Source organism: Pongo abelii, chromosome 1 (assembly GCF_028885655.2).
Source record: "Pongo abelii isolate AG06213 chromosome 1, NHGRI_mPonAbe1-v2.0_pri, whole genome shotgun sequence".
Lineage (NCBI taxonomy): Eukaryota > Metazoa > Chordata > Mammalia > Primates > Hominidae > Pongo > Pongo abelii.
In genome coordinates this window covers 53,288,051-53,305,235 of record NC_071985.2, presented here as the reverse complement: position 1 = coordinate 53,305,235, position 17,185 = coordinate 53,288,051, and the positions used below count along the sequence as shown (strand labels likewise).

Sequence of the window (17,185 nt, the reverse complement as noted above, 5' to 3'; positions counted from 1 at the left end):
TTACTCTTTGTCCATGTTTTGAATTCTTGCTCTAGTTTATCAATAACTTCCTGAACTTCATATTATAAGCTTTTTCACTTCTGTTGGGAATTTTTAGTTGTCTTCTTCTTAGAGTAAATGACTAATAAGTTAACTGAAAGCTCTAGGTGAGATTCTTTTTATTGCTGCATTTCATGGTGATCTGGCTGGATTACAAACTTAAAGAATCTCCCACATCTGTATTTTAGGGCCTTCCACATGGGTTGGTCAGTTTCCCTAAGAAAGCGTCTTTCAATCTGCTGAAGTGTAAAGCGTACAGAATATATCTTTTAACAGCGTTCAGAATTCAGTGTGATACTCCTAGCCCTCAACTCTTTCCAGGGTCTAGAGGCCACAGACCACTTCCATAGACCAAACTTTTAATATGTGTTCATATGGAGAGAGTGACAGCAGCAAAGCTTTCTGAACTGTTGAGGAAAATTGAGATCTGACAGCAACCTAAGCAAAAATATAGACTCTCCAATAGTGATTACTGAATGAAGTTTCTACTTCCTGAAATCTAGTGTCTTTCTTTAAATTCAAGGAAGAGAACAGGGCCATTTTGAACACTAATGGTTATTTAAATTTCAAAACTTTGTTTTTGAATCATTTGATATTTGAGAGACATGGTGAACTGTCAGAGCCAATTTTATTTTGTTAGATCCACTAAGCTCTTATTCTGTGTTTTTATATAATCTGAAAAAATAACGTTTTCTTCTTTAAATACAAAAAAAAATCTCAATGCCTTTATTGGGTTAATATTTAATTGATGTCCCTTCCTACTTTTTCAGTTAAAGATTAATGTAAGAGATATGCACTTTAATGGTATTTTTTTCATCTTGAAAAGCTATGAGCAAAGATAGATATTACTCATCATAGTATCTAAAATCTCCAAATTCAGGAAGCAAATAATATACTCATTCTTTTAAAAAATGACCAAGAAAAACAAATCTTTTGCAAGATGAATTTTATCTTTCATGTATCAGACCGTAATTACTATATAGACCAACATATTGCTATTTTTTACCTTATTTACCAGGAAATTAAAAATAGAAGTCAGGCTCAACTGTAGTACTCAGTTTATGCTAGTGCAGTAACACTAACTTCTCAAAACATTTACAACAAAATATTTTGTTGTAAAAAGTGCTTGATGTTTCTATTGTTTATCTTTGTTAGTTGCCTCAATTCTTTCTACAATAGGCAGAATTTAATTTAATAACAATACGTGTGTCAGAAGATGGATTGAATTCAGTACAGAAAAACAAGAGGTATTAGTTTTATTTAAAACAGTGTCCTTTTATCATCCCAATGATATATATTTTTAATATAATCTAGATATTTGAGAATTTACAAGCATTTTAATGAGGTAATCTTTATTTGCTATGGGCAGAGTTGACTAAATGTAGTTAAATACTCCTTGATGGCAATTCAAATACTCAGTATCCTTTTCCCATCTGCGATGTCAACAGCACAAAAAAAGTATTTTAATAATATATGAACATTATTATAATACATAATACTGACATGGACATGGAGTTGACCAAGGCCAGAATTTACTGCATTGCAATTCCCAAAGCCTATATGTGAGATAAAAAAACATGGCAACACTCTACTGTATGAAAGTCTTCTTTGTACTTGCTATGGTCAAATAAGAAATGATTTGTATAGACTGAATATTTGTTCTCCATCACCCCACAATGCATATGTGAAAACCTAATCCTCAATGTTGATGATATTTGAAGGTGGAACTTTGGGAAGGTGATTAGATCATGAAAGAGCCTTATAAAAGAGGACTCAGAGAGATCCCCTTCCCTTTCCACCAGCTGAGAATTCAGTGAGAAGATGGCTATCTGAGAACCAGGAAGCAGGTCCTCAGCAGACATGTAATCAACTGGTGCCCTGATCTTGGACTTCCCAGCCTTCAAAACTTTGAGAATTAATTTTTAACTGTCTGGTTTGTTGTTCCAGTCAGTCATTCCTAATTTTCTCTTGATTTGTCTCATTCTTTGCAGTGTGAACCACAACCACCACAGGAAAAGGAAAACTCAGACTCAGCAGGAGAGACAGCAGCAAAACTCCATTTAAAAAAATTTTTTTTCACTATTTGAGATGGAGTCTCGCTCTGTTACCCAGGCTGGAGGGCAGTGGCATGATCTTGGCTCACAGCAACCTCCCCGCCTCCCAGGTTCAAGTAATTCTTCAACCTCAGCCTCCCGAGTAGCTGGGACTACAGGTGTGCACCACCACACCTGACTAATTTTTGTATATTTTTTTAGTAGAAATGGGGTTTCACCACATTGGCCAGTCTGATCTCGAACTCCTGACCTTGTGATCCACCTGCCTAGGCCTCCCAAAGTGCTGGGATTACAGGCATGAGCCACTGTGCCAGGCCACAAAGCTCCATTTAACACTCCTGAAGCTAAAGTGACACCACCAAGAAGCACCTCAGAAAAACTAACCTATTTTCTGCTGGTAACTTATATAAGTGTCAAACTATAAATTTGATCAGCAACAACAAAAATCTACCCCATTATCCTTATGCTTTCTATAAAGTTCTTTTCTATATAGGGATTTATTAATTTTGTCACAAGGTGGTTTAATGATCATAGAAATTACTGAAATGTATGTGTCTGATCTAAGCCTCATAGTTGAGGTAATTTTGTATCAGACCAAAAAAAATGGCTGACCAAAATTTCTTTTTAATTTGTAATAACTTTGAAGTGTCTGAAGAAAAAAAAATTCAAGAATACAAACCATAATTTACATTAAATAATTTTATAGATATTGATAGAATGATGCATTCATCTAAAATCTTTATTTCAAGAAAGAGTCTAACCTAAAAGGTGATATTATACTAAGGCTATAAAAATTACTTAGAACAACATGAACCACATGAAGTGATCAAATCAAAATGCAAATATGTTTTCGGCTGTATGAACTTATCAGAGATTTCTTTCCATAGTAACAGGATCAAGTTTGCTGTTAAATTTACTGAGGTTTACTTTGGGAAGATCTGACACTACTCTTATACTCAGAGTTTTCTTTTGGCTTTAGAGTGGTCATCAATCTAGAGATTGAGAAATGTGAATTTTAACACTTACTAAATTATCTTTGCCTTGCTTCCTTCAAAATGCTAATTTATGCAGTAGGGGCATACATTAGAAATCTAGGTTGCTTGCCCTGAGAACTTTTCTTATGTGTCAGAACCTCAAGGTTATTTATAATTAATTTGCTTCCTGATAATCTTCCAGAAACAGCTAATCCTAGATCTACAAAAGTCATCTAAGGCCCAACATCCATAAACTTAGAACAGCCCCTTAGCCAATAATATTTTTTGGAAGACTGACATAGTTTAGTAAAACAAATAGTTGAAAAAAAATTTGGTTCTGAGATTTAACACTACGTATTCAGGTAGCATTCTTTTTCACTTTCTATTGCATTTTTTATAAATCAGTTTATAAGCTTATGAATGATTGCACTCATCAGATTAAACATCAAAACAAGAATATTTTGTTATTTCCAAACCTCAGATGTAGTAAGTTTCTGAGACTCAGTCCTGTAGATTCCAATGGGAACATCTCCAGTAGAAGAACACAACTTCTGATAAAGTCTGGCATAAGTTCTGATCCATAAGTCATCTGCAGTGATTTTCATCTATAATACACACAAATTATTTACATATTAAATGTGTCAGAAATAAAAACCTAGTGGTAACTTTACATTTCTTTATTTATTTATTTTTGTTGGGGGCAGGGTCTCACTCTGTCACCCAGGCTACAGTGCAATGGTGCAACCACGGCTCACTGCAGCCTCAACCGACATCCCTGGCTCAAGCATTTTTCACTTCTTAAAGGGAGAAATTATTAGTATTTGGAAATCTCCAAGTAATATTTCATGTTTATCCATGTATTAAATTTATTTATTATGCATCACCAAACTTAAGAAATCCAAGTACTCAATTTAGGGCAGTATGACATTATATTAGTTCGATATCAGTAGGCAATAGAGCACTGGTAATTGACTGGGAAATGTAAAGCATATGGAAACTATTTTGCATGCTGCAATAACTGGAGGCTGCCACTGGTATTTAATGTACAGGGTCTGCTGATGTTACCAAATGTAAAGTGCAAAAGACACTCTAGCACCATACTGACTTGTTCCACCCAATGATCTAATAATGCCCATATTGAGAAAGATGAATAGTAGAATAAGCATAGTGATACCAGACAGGAAACAAAAATTGTAGTCCCCCTTTGCTTCTTGTAAATCTGAACTGTTACCAAATCATTTCATTCAGCATACTTGGACAAAGTATACTTATCTATAAAAGTATAGTTAAAGGAGTTAAAAAGCATGATCACCGTTTTCGTGGACCGTATAGTATCCTATGGCAGTTTCAAATTGCCAGTTAACAAAAAAAAATTCATTCAACATTTTTTTTTTTTTGAGATGGAGTCTTGCTCTGTTGCCCAGGCTGGAGTGCAGTGGTGCGATCTCGGCTCACTGCAAGCTCTGCCCTCTGGATTCATGCCATTCTCAGCCTCCCGAGTAGCTGGGACTACAGGGGCCCACCACCACACCCAGCTAATTTTTTGTATTTTTAGTAGAGACAGGGTTTCACTGTGTTAGCCAGGATGGTCTCTAACTCCTGAACTCGTGATCCACCCGCCTCGGCCTCCCAAAGTGCTGGGATTACAGGTGTGAGCCACCACACCCGGCCAAATTCATTCAACATTTTACACAAAATGGCTATTTATTATGATTATTAAGTAAAAATAATATGTTTTCCCTGAAATTTTTAAAGGAATTTTAAAAACTCAAATGCAACTCTGGATTCACAATACAAAAAATAACATGACATAGAAGAATTAGCAAAGTACATGGTAGATAGATTTCAGAACCTTCTATCACAACAATCTTTTATTCTAGAGATTAACTTACAGAACAAAGAAACCCAGATCCTGGTGTAGTGTCCAGTCCCAACAGAAGTCTCGTGATAGAAATCATATAATCCTTCACAAATGACTGCAATATAAACAAATGAACAATATATAAATGTATATTTATATATAATGTGTATGAGATGTGTAGAACAGCTAGAAGTGTGAACATCTGACTTCTAAAAGATTATTTCTCATATCACATTTTTAACCCTCCATACAAAAGTAAATTTAATCTATATTGTTAGTATCCTAGATAAACATGTATAGTTAAGCTGTTCATAAGGAAACATAGGAAATAATTTTTTCCAGAAATATCTAACTATGCTTATACTTTATGTGTGTTATTAGGCACGATAAAAACATTTTTTAGAATCTTTAAAGCAAAAACCCCAAATGAAATGGTGACTATCATAAAAACTTGAAACAATTAAAATAAATTTTCAATGAAAAATTTAAGTCTTTTTTTAGTATTAAGCTCTAAGCTAGTGAAGTAAATTTCTAAACTATATTTATCATTTATTATTGCATATTCTCTTTCCACAACACTTCATGATAAAATAGGGCCTTCTATTTATTTATTTATTTATTTGAGACAGAGTCTTGCTGTGTCATCCAGGCTGGAGTGCAGTGGCATGATCGCAGCTCACTGCAGCCTCTGCCTCCCAGGTTCAAGTGATTCTCCTTCCTCGGCCTCTGAAGTAGTTGAGACGACAGGCATGTGCCATGGCGCCTGGCTAATTTTTGTATTTTTAGTAGAGACAGGGTTTCCCATGTTGGCCATGCTGATCTAGAACTCCTGGCCTCAAGTGATCACCTGCCTTGGCCACCCAAAAATGCTGGGATTACTGGCGTGAGCCAACACACCAGGCCTTAAATGGAATCTTTAAAAAATTAAGGAAGTGGCTCACGCCTGTAATCCCAGCACTTTGGGAGGCCAAGGCGGGCAGATCATGAGGCCAGGAGATCGAGACCATCGTGGCTAACACGGTGAAACCCCATCTCCCCTAAAAATACAAAAAATTAGCTGGGTGTGGTGGCAGGCACCTGTAGTTCCAGCTACTTGGGAGGTTGAGAATGGTGTGAACCCGGCGGGCAGAGCTTGCAGTGAGCCGAGATCGCGCCACTGCCCTCCAGCCTGGGTGACAGAGCAAGACTCTGTCTCAAGAAAACAAACAAACAAAAAAATAAATAAAATGAAATAAATAAATAAATAAATAGATAAATAGAATCATTGCATTTCCCTGGGGTGACGGTGCATCTCTTATATTATCGGTAAGTTTGAAAGCTAGAATAGTCTTTACAGACACAGACCATTTTGTTAGTAAGCAATTAAAGAAAATGTGACTGAAAATAATTCCCAATCGTTAAGAACCATTGACAATAGATCAAAAGTCCCACTGAAGAGAAATTATGATCTGGATTTTACTAATTCAGAAGTCCTCTACTTAAGTGTTTTTCAAAAAAACCACAAAATAGTTATGAATTAATGCCAGCAATTTTTAAAAATGAAATAGAGTATATTCAGTAAGATAGAAAATAGTATAGCAAATTACGAGCAGAAAGGGTAAGTGTTGTTAATATTTTGTTTCAGCTATATATACATACACGTCTACACACACACAGATGCAGGTATGTATTGAAATGCAAAATATGTTTACTGTGTCAAAATTTAAGACTTTAGGCTGAACACAGTGGCTCACGCCTATAATCTCAGCACTTTGGGAGGCCAAGGTTGGCAGATCACCCGAGGTCAGGGGTTCGAGACCAGCCTGACCAACATGGTGAAACCTCGTCTCTATTAAAAATACAAAAATTAGCCAGATGTGATGGTGCACGCCTGTAATCTCAGCTATCTGGGAGCCTGAGGCAGGAGAATTGCATGAACCTGGGAGCTGGAGGTTGCAGTGAGCCGAGATCTCACCACTGCCCTCTAGACTGGGCGACAGAGGAAGACTTTGTCTTAAAAAAAAAAAAAAAAAAAAAAATATATATATATATATATATATATATATACACACATACATATATAGTTCTAGTTCACTCTTTCTTCAGAAGTTTCAGAAAATCATGCAATTTCCTGTATCTCTATTTATAACATAAACGTAAGGCAAAAATAAAGAGAAAGAAAAAACTACTGCTTTCCATTTCTATAGAACAGTTTTTAGAACAGTTTTTCTTCTATTTAACTTATACGTTAGATTTCCTTACAAGATTTTATTTAAACAGAGGATACTGTGGCTAAAAAAATCTTAAAACTACTGGTGCATAATGGTACCCAAGCATTTGGCTCCTATTGATATAAAATCTTCAGTTTCAACACTGCTCTTCAAATAAACCATCCCCTGCAATTTAATCTCTTTAAGAGATCAGAAGTATGTGTGTTTGGTAACAGTGTTTGGAGTGGGAGCCCTGCCTCCTGTAGTACCCAGATAATATGTCTGGAAACTTTAGGGATAATAGGGGTATTTATTCTACTTTGTTGTGTTTGCTTCAGCTCTCATCTGACATAAGCAGATGGTTCCTGACGTTTCTAGAGGAATAATCATGGGCAAAATTAGCCCAAAGTTCTGCAGAAATGCTTTAACTTTCTTTGGATTAGTTTGTTCAATCAAGCAATTATAGAAGACAGTACATAAATAAGCAAAAAGAATAGGTACAATAAAATGCTGAAATGCTTAATTTGAGATTAATGTTATGAAATAATTTAAAACTCTATGAATATATCCTTCTTCGTAATGGAAATATTTAGAGATTGTCTGATTACTTGAATCAGAGAAAACGAGATATTACTGCTATTCAGTTTCTGGCAGAGACAAAAAAGATGATATTAGTATGAACAAACATCTCCACAAACCTCTTAGCTATGATAAAATGAAAAAGTTAACTTGGCATTCAGGAACAAACTCAATGGTTTTAGTTGTTGTAGTCTTTTCATATTTTTCTAAAATAGGCAATAATCAGCAGATTCTTAAAGTGTCCTTAGTTTATCAGTTTATTGACATCAATTTGGTATTTTATTTCAAACCTGGAAAAAATGTATACTATAAGGAATGCTGTTTTTATTAAGTTGGTAATTTTTTTTTACCTTTTTTAATCCAGTAATATGCTTGGAGTAACATGCAAAATGTACTAAAATGTATTAAATATATTAAACACTGCAGGGCACTGGCACAAAAGAATGCCTGAAATAATTTCCATAGGTTATTTTTAAAAATAGTATTTTTCTTACAAAATGTTTCATAGGAGCATTTATGTCATTAAGTACGTGAAATAAAATACTGAATTACTTCTGGAGCCAATTTTAAGTTAATAGCTGCATGTGAAACACTAGATGTATTATTCATTTAAATAAAATCTAAAACAGAAAACAACCATTTTAGAGAGAATAAAAAGAAATATTGTATACCTGATATAGCAGAGTGTCCAACATACTGATGCTAAACACCCTCCCAGCAGCAAAAGGCAGTCGAAACATAAAGGCCAAGTTAGAGCCTCTCTCCCGTTCTTTCTGTTCAGAAATTTGAGATAGAAAAATCTGTGAGCATTCCATATTTTATGTATTTCTGCCTCAGTAAATTGTGTTGACATATGTAAAAAAATTCTAATCATATGGTTATTGGCTATAAATGTGTCATTACTTCACTGATAATTATATTTTTTAAATTGTGCTTTCGTTTTGCTAACCACATTTTCTCAGTTAAAACACCCAATAGTGAAGAAAGATCAATATTTTTTGTACATTAAGCATGTATTTACTCTTCTTACAAGAAGAGACATCAGAATGGAAACAAATAAATATCATTGAAAAAAATGTGAAAAAAAAAAAACTAACGTCACACGATGTACCATAACACTATAAAGAAGACCTGCTTTTAAATATTCTCATGGGTGAGAACAAAAAAATAGGGAGGTAGGCATATGTTACGGTCTGAATGTTTGTGTCCCCTCAAAATTCCTACATTGAAATCCTAATCCCCAAGGTAACAGTATTAGGAAGTGAAGCCTTTGGGAAGTGATTAGGTCACGGAGGTGGAACCCTCATAAATGCAATTGCCCTTTTAAAAAAGAGAAACTTTTTGCCCCTTCTACCATGTGCCATCTATGAACTAGGAAATGGGCCCTCACCAGACACCAAATCTCCCAGCACATTGAATGTGGAATTCCCAGCCTTCAGACAGTGAGAAATTAACATCTGGTGTCTATAAGCCACCCAGTCTACAGTACTTTGTTCTAGTAGCCCTAACAGACTAAAAAAGGCTTTGTACATCCAGTAGTCTCTAGCTGTCCATCATCTTAGTTTCATTTATCCACCTAACTGATAAATTGCACCTGGTATATCAGTTTGCAACTAATCTTCTGTATATCACACACACACACACACACACACAAGTTATGTATGTTTGAATGCTTACAGGTTGGGGGGGTGATATGGTGTATGAGGGTTTCTTTTTAAAAATTCTGTTGCAATTTTTTATCCTTTAATAAATGAAGGTAAGAGAGCAAATGTCAAATTTGTTTAAGTTTAGAAGAGTTTCTTGAGAACGTAAGTTAAGCTTCTATTTAACAAATGGTAACCTCAAAAATTCTAGTTTCTTTTGTTGACAAATTCCCTTTCCTAGGAAGACTGATAGAGCTGAAAATAAGAAATCAGAATAAGATACAGAAAATAAGAAATCAACCTACACTTCTTGAGGCAACAGAAGCAAGCTCCTATTTCTAATGTAACAAATGTGTGGGTTCTCATGGAAGGGAAGCCTCCCATCTCACATGTATCTATAGTGTCTATCTAGTTGAGATGACTATCTCTATAAGAGCGTCTTCACTTGACATACAGGGAGAAGGTAAGGCAAAGGATAGGAAAGTGGTTCCACATTTTTGTCTGATGTCTATGAAATCCTAATATATTCTCTAATTTATAAACCTAGGTGTTTATAAATTAGTTAAGAGTGCTTAACTTGAACAGCTCATGTGAGTGGCTTGCAGATGACTGGAATTAGCTGTTCTTATTGTGATATAGGTAGGTTTTCCTGTGAATTTGAGGACAAACCTAGTTCTCGAGGTGTAACAAGTATCCTGGAGAAGACCAAGCCATGATATGTTAAACCCAAGTTAAAGGGAGTAGCCAGAATAAAGTGCTGGAACGCCTGAGAATTTGATGTTATGTTTACTCTTCAAAACAAACAAACAAACAAACATACATTCCTCGGTTCAATTACGTTACCATTTCACACACTATATTTTCAAATACAGAACAGTTTTTTAACCTACAGTGCTTATTCCTGTAGGAAATGAACTCTTCCCATATCCACACATCTAAATCCTATTGATATCACCTTAAACAGCAAGGCTAATTAAAATTAATTCCATTCACTATTAAAGTCCCCAAACACCAATGTATTCATTTGTGCATTAAAGTAGTCACTTAATAAATATGCGTTGAGAACGTACTTTGTGTAGGGCATCAATCATCCTCAGTGCTAGGAATACAGAGCTCCTATATAGAACTAACAGTATCTTATCAGTTAATAGAAGTATTATGTGTTGAATATGGGCCAGGATCTAGTTAAACAAACAGGGATATTTTCCTTGTCTGCAAGAACTTACACTGCTGTGAATGGTACCAATAGCAAAACAGGCAAAAACACTTGGGTGAATACATGTAATAATTAGGCAGTAATACATACTTAGGAAGGGCACCTAGCTTATTCTTTTAGTAGAAAAGCCAGAGAGCTGAATTAGAGGTGATGTTTAAGATGAGACCTAAAATTGAGTAGAAATTTGGGAAGAGTGAGTGTTAAGTTGAAAGCTATAAGCAGAATGCCAGCATGTTCTAGTGGAAGTAAAAAAAAAAAAAAATCGCTTGAGAGACTTCAAGAACTACAAACAATCCAATACCATAGAGTTTAAGTATATGGGTTGAATGGAGAGGTCAGAAATGAGACTGGAGCAATAACTTTGGACTACGTCTTAAAGTACCAGGATATGCTTTAAGATAATGGGGATGCAGTTAAGAATTACACTGAAAAATAATGATACAAATTGGGATTGTCTAAGAAATAATAGGACATACGGTTACCCTACTTTGAAACCACATTAAGTATTTTGAATTTCATCTTACGGGCAATGGGGAAAAACTAAAGTGTTTCTAAGAGGAGGAGTGATACAATCATGTTTTTAGGATGCTCACTTTGATGACAACATGGAAAATGGCTTGTGAACGAGGAGGTGGCATGGGAAAATTGAGCAAGATAAACTATACTGTTAATGCAGCAATCCTAGTGAAAGATGAATGTACCTTCTACTGTGGTATTTGCAGAAACAGATCTTATTCAGAATGCATTTAGACATTAAATTTTAAGAGGATATGATGATTGAATTTGGTACTAAAGTAGAGAGAAGATGAGGATGATACACAGGTCTCTAGATAATGAGGCAGATGATTGCACCTTCTGTAAAATAGAAAGTGTGGAGGAAGATCAGATCACAAGTTGATTTGGACTTGGGTTTTGATGCCAGTGGACAGGTCCACCTGCCAAAAATATGGATCATACAGGCAATATAACATACAATGGTTTGGAGCTTGGATTCTGAAAACACAAACAATAGTTTCAGTCAAGTGTTTCCGCTTACTAATTGTATGATCTTTTACAAGTTACTTAAGCTCTCTGTTCCTCAGTTTTATAACTGTGAATTGGGATTCATATTGACATCTACATCCCACTGTGATTACAAAAAATAAACATAATAAAACCTCTAAAATTAATGTATATAGTAAGCACTTAAAAAGCTATTTTTATTATCAGTTGTTTGAATATGCTAAATTATATATTACCTCAAGAACTTTGTATTTTTTTATCCTTCCTATAATGCTACTTCCCAGGCTTTTACTGGACTAGACTGGTGTTATCATTGCAGCTCAAATATTGCCTCCCGAAAGAGGTATTTCCTTATCACCTTATTTAAAACGTGTCTTTCTGCAGTTACTCTTGAATATAACCTGTTAAAATTTTCATAGCTTTTTTGAAACCTATTATACCTTGTTTATGTTTTTAATTTATTAATAATCTATCTCAGCTAGATCCTATGTTCCAAGAGGGCAGAGACCACGATTTTGCTTTCTGTTACTTACACAATGCCGAACACAATGCCTGGCACACAGTTAGTGACATTTGATTGGAAAAATAAATAAATTTTTTCTACTTATGTTAGTGGCCTACATCAAAAAGACAATTTATTGCATAGCTTAATGCTTAGAACATTCATATGCCAGAAGCAAGAAGCAAACATTCAAGGTTCACTCAATACTTCTATTTTCTCACTTTGGTTCTTTAACAGAGGTTTGAGAATGTAAAGAATTGTAATGTCACAATATGCAAAGCTTTTTTACTTTACTATGTCTAGTTATTGGGTTTTACAATAAATGTTTCTGTTATTGTTGCCAGTATAAACATACACTATGATTCCTTTTTGTTAAACTTATCATATTTCTTTTCTAGTAGAATTCTGAATTCAATTGAAGTCTTACTGATGATATTCTTTTCCTAACAAATACTTATATAAGTATCTAAAAGAATACCAATGACATTTAAATCATTAAAGATTTCAGACACTTTTAAATGTTTGGTCTTACTTACTTTTCCATTTGTTTTATTATCATGAACATGTGCCTTTCTTGGAAGAAGGAAAGTGTTTCTGGCAGAAATTTTGTTTCCTTTAATCTGTGTCCATCAATACCATATGGAATGAGATGATAAAATTATTGGATTTAACAGAACAGTGTGGGAGGTAAAAAAAAAAAATCAAGAATTTTATTGGCACAAATTACTGGTTTCTATCCCCTATTTTCTCAACTATAATTCTTTTACGTTCCTTCATTCTGTCCTCCGGACTCAATCAAAATGTAATTCCTAAATCTAGTGGTTTTTGTCAGCATTCATCCTACTTGAACTTTCTTACAGTGTTTGGCACACTACATTCTAATTCTGGAGCTCTGTCTTTTCACATCACTCTATCTCAGCTTCCAGAATACTCTTGGACCCCTCGCTCATTTTCTCTGATTTGTCTTCTTTCTAGACTCTCCTTTATGAACCTCAGGATAAAGTCCTTAGTTAAACTCATCTTCCTTGTGGTCCTTTTTAACCTTCCTTATGGCTCTCTAAGCCTTATATTTCTTAAGGCTTTACAATTATACATTTATGTGCACAACTTTCGAGTATATCTATGCATATATATGTGTGTGTGTATATAAATGTATAGGTATATGTGTGTGTGTATATATATATATATATATATATATATATGCACACACACATATATTTCATCCTGTTCCTGAGCTTCATTTATATATCACCACTTATTTTTTTACTTATGTACTATAATTTTAATATACTTAAATAAATGTATCATCTATCGCACTAAGGTCAGTTACTTCCCAGAATTCTGTCTTTGGTTTTAATCAATATATTCACCCTAACAGTCCTAGACCAGGTCTTTATTATCTCATGCCTGATTTATTGAAATAACTTACTAACTCTTTCCCTTTTCCCCATAATGTCTCTTTTCAGATAAATACAGAAATTTCACATCAATTTCATAAAAGCACAAGTCTGACGATGTCACCTCCCCCATGTCCTCATTTAAAAACTTGCCATGACTCCCCATTCACTGCATCAAAAACTCCAAAGACTCAGCATTCAGGGCATTCTAAGGTCTAGCTCCCAAACTGCTTTCCAGGATGACTTTTCAGTACTTCCCAGCACAGACTATTAGTAAGTCAGATGATTGACTATTTAGCTAAATACTGAAAATTTCTTCCTCATATTTGGGTTCCAACTCACTGTGGGTAACAATTTCATATAAGAGATTTCAAAACAATCTCTGCGGGTCAAAACTCTATTTCAAAACCATCTCTGCAGGTCCTCCTCATCCTTCAAAATATGTATCATGCTACCCACCCTATGAAATCCTTTTGTACAAGCACAGTGATGCTGCCCTTCTGCTTGTGTGAATCACTCTGCATGTATGATTTCCTGTCTTTTTGTTATTAACTTTCCTTACAGAGAGAAAAAAAAGATTTTTATGACACTATTTTCGAAACCTATTGACTTTAAAGTTATGTAAAAAGTAAGATTCCAAGCATCTGATTCCATCCTGATAAGAATACATTACACAATTACTTTCTCTTTTAATTCTGGACAATGAAGAATTTGGATTAATTTTATGAATTGCACTTTATCATGCTGACTTTACATATGAGAAATAAAAATTAGGGATGATTAATAGGTAGTATTTCCTATCCAGTTAGATTTTTGTGACACTATCATTAACCTACCTCTCTGTGTCTCAAAAAAACAACATATGGCTAGAAGTTACAAACTGGCAGTAATTAGTCCAAATCTGAACTACACAGGAGTTTCATTTGGACTGCCTAAATTTACTGAAGTTTAATAAGTTCCATCATTTAACATTTAATATAAAAATCTGCATTTCTGACTTATTTTAAATTTGGAGAACCAGATATCATAGGTCATGGCAGCAACTGGCCAGAATTTTTCACTTCACTAATTTACACTCCTTACTTCCATTAAAAGACTCTTATTTTACACTTTGGAAGATAAAATATTTAGAAATTAGTCTAGGGATCTACTAACTCAAATTCTGCTTAAAAGTAACTTGGGTGAATAGTAATTATATCAGAAAATAACATAGTAAGTAATCTAAATACACATTTTAAATGTGTCTTAAAAAATAGAACATTTCTAATTGACTACAAAATATTCCTTGGCTTAGGAGACAATTCTAAGCAATACAACTAAGAAATATTTCTCAAATTACTTTTATGAATCAGGTACTGACCTAGGTTCTTAGCATACAAAAATAATTAACAAAACTTTCCAGTTCTACAGGGATATATACTTTTACTGAGGACACACTTAAAAATCAAATATTGCAAGGTCATGTATAAAAAGCATTTGACAAAATTCAACATCCTTTTATGATGGAAAACTCAACAAATAAGGCATAGAAGAAATGTACCTTAACATAATATACGCCATGTATAAAAACTCCACAGCTAACATTACACTCAATGGTAGAAAGTTAAAAGCTTTTCTTCTAAGATCAGGGGCAAAGTCAACGTTGTCCATTCAAACAACTTCTGTTCAACACAGTATTCGAAGTTCTGGCCAGAGCAATTAGACAAGAAAAAGAAGTAAAAGGCATCTAAATAGAAAAAGGAAGTGGCCGGGCACAGTGGCTCACGCCTGTAATCCCAGCACTTTAGGAGGCGGAGGCAGGCGGATCACAAGGTCAGGAGATCGAGACCATTCTGGCTAACACGGTGAAACCCCGTCTCTACTAAAAATACAAAAAATTAGCCGGGCATCGTGGCGGGCGCTTGTGGTCGCAGCTACTCGGGAGGCTGAGGTAGGAGAATGGCGTGAACCCGGGAGGCGGGGCGGAGCTTGAAGCGAGCCGAGATTGCGCCACTGCACTCCAGCCTGGGCGACAGAGTGAGACTCCATCTCAAAAAAATAAAGAAAAAGAAAAAGGAAGAAGTTAAATTGTCTCTGCTTGCAGATGCCATGAACTTACAATGTATGAAAACCTTAACTACTCCACCAAAAAGCTGTTAGAAGTGATAAACAAATTCAGCAAATTTGCAGGGTACAAAATCAACACATAAAAGCCAACAGTGTTGCTTTACCCTAAAAACAAACTACATGAAAAAATAATTAAAACCAGTCCCATTCAAAATAGCATAAAAAAAAACTTAAGAATAAATGTAATCAAGGAGGTTAAAGATCTTTATACTGTAAATTATGAAACACCAATAAAAGAAACTGTAGATGACACAAATAAATCTAAAGCGTTATTGTGGTCATAAACTGGAAGAAACAATATTGTTAAAATATCCATACTACGCAAAGTGATCTTCAGATTTACTGCAATCCTGATTGAAATATTAATGTCATGTCATTTTTCACAGAATTTTGATAAAACAGTCCTAAAATTTGTATAGAATCACAAAAGACCTCAAACAGCCAAAGCAATCTTAAGAGAATAAAACAAAACAAAACAAAACAAAAAACAAAGCTGGAGACAACACAGTATCTGACTTCAAAATCTTTTACAAAGCTATAGTAATCTAGATAGAATGGCACTGGCATAAAAGCAGACAGGAAGATTGACCAATAGAACAGGATAAAGAGCCCAGAAATAAACCCATGAATTAATGGTCAATTGATTTTTTAACAAAGGTGCCAGGCCACACCATGGAGAAAAGATCATCTCTTCACTAAACTGTGCTGGGAAAACTGGATATCTGCAAGCAAAGGCATGAAATTAGACCTCATCTCATGCTATATGCAAAAAATTGGACCTTATCTCATGCTATATGCAAAAGTCAACTCAAAGACTTAAATGTAAGGCCAGAAATTGTCAAACTATTAGAAGAAAACATAGAGGAAGTATTCCACAACATTGCTCTGGGCAATAATTTATTGTCTAGGAACCCAAAAGCAGAAGCAGCAAGAACATAAACAAACAAATGGGATTATAACAAACTAAAAGGCTTCTGCACAGTCAAAAAAAAAAAATTAATGGAATGAACAGACATCCTATAGATTAGGAGAAAATATTGGCAAATAATACATTTGATAAGGGGCTCATATCCAAAATATATAAGGACTCAAACAACTCAACAGCAATAAAACAAATAACCGAGTCACAAAAAAGACAAAGGACCTACAGAAACACCTCTAAAAGAACATATACAACCGGCCAACACGTATAGGAAAAGCTGATCAACATCACTGATCATCAGGGAAATGCAAATTAAAGCTACAATAAGATATCACCTCATACCTGTAGAATGACTACTATCAAAAAAACAAAATGTAAGTGCTAGCCAGAGGAGTGGAGCAAAGAGAACGCTTTGCACTGTTGGTGGGAATGTAAATTAAGGCAGCCATTATGTTTTGTTTTTTGTTTTTTGAGACTGAATCTCGCTCTGTCGCCAGGCTAGAGTGCAGTGGTGCGATCTCAGCTCATTGCAACCTCCGACTCCCTGGTTCAAGCGATTCTCCTGTCTCAGCCTCCCGAGTAGTTGGGATTAGAGACACAGGCCAACATACCCAGCTAATTTTTGTATTTTTAGTAGAGACAGGGTTTCACCATGTTGGCCAGGATGATCTCAATCTGCTGACCTGATGATCCACCTGCCT

General features: G+C 34.9%; 1 protein-coding gene across 12 annotated transcripts in view; it reads right to left on the bottom strand.

Annotated features, from left to right (window-relative positions):
- Positions 1 to 17,185, bottom strand: part of KCNT2 (potassium sodium-activated channel subfamily T member 2) — a 393,821-nt gene that overhangs the window by 61,079 nt on the left and 315,557 nt on the right. For all 12 annotated transcript variants that reach the window (XR_008510934.2, XM_054523897.2, XM_054523917.2 and 9 more), the window contains 3 exons: positions 8,368 to 8,469; positions 4,960 to 5,043; positions 3,544 to 3,672 (listed from right to left, as the gene is read on the bottom strand). Coding sequence is in view for 11 of the 12 variants with exons in the window: in XM_054523897.2 (XP_054379872.1) it covers positions 3,544 to 3,672; positions 4,960 to 5,043; positions 8,368 to 8,469 (315 nt within the window). In the remaining variant the exon portion in view is untranslated. The remainder of the gene's footprint in view (positions 1 to 3,543; positions 3,673 to 4,959; positions 5,044 to 8,367; positions 8,470 to 17,185) is intronic.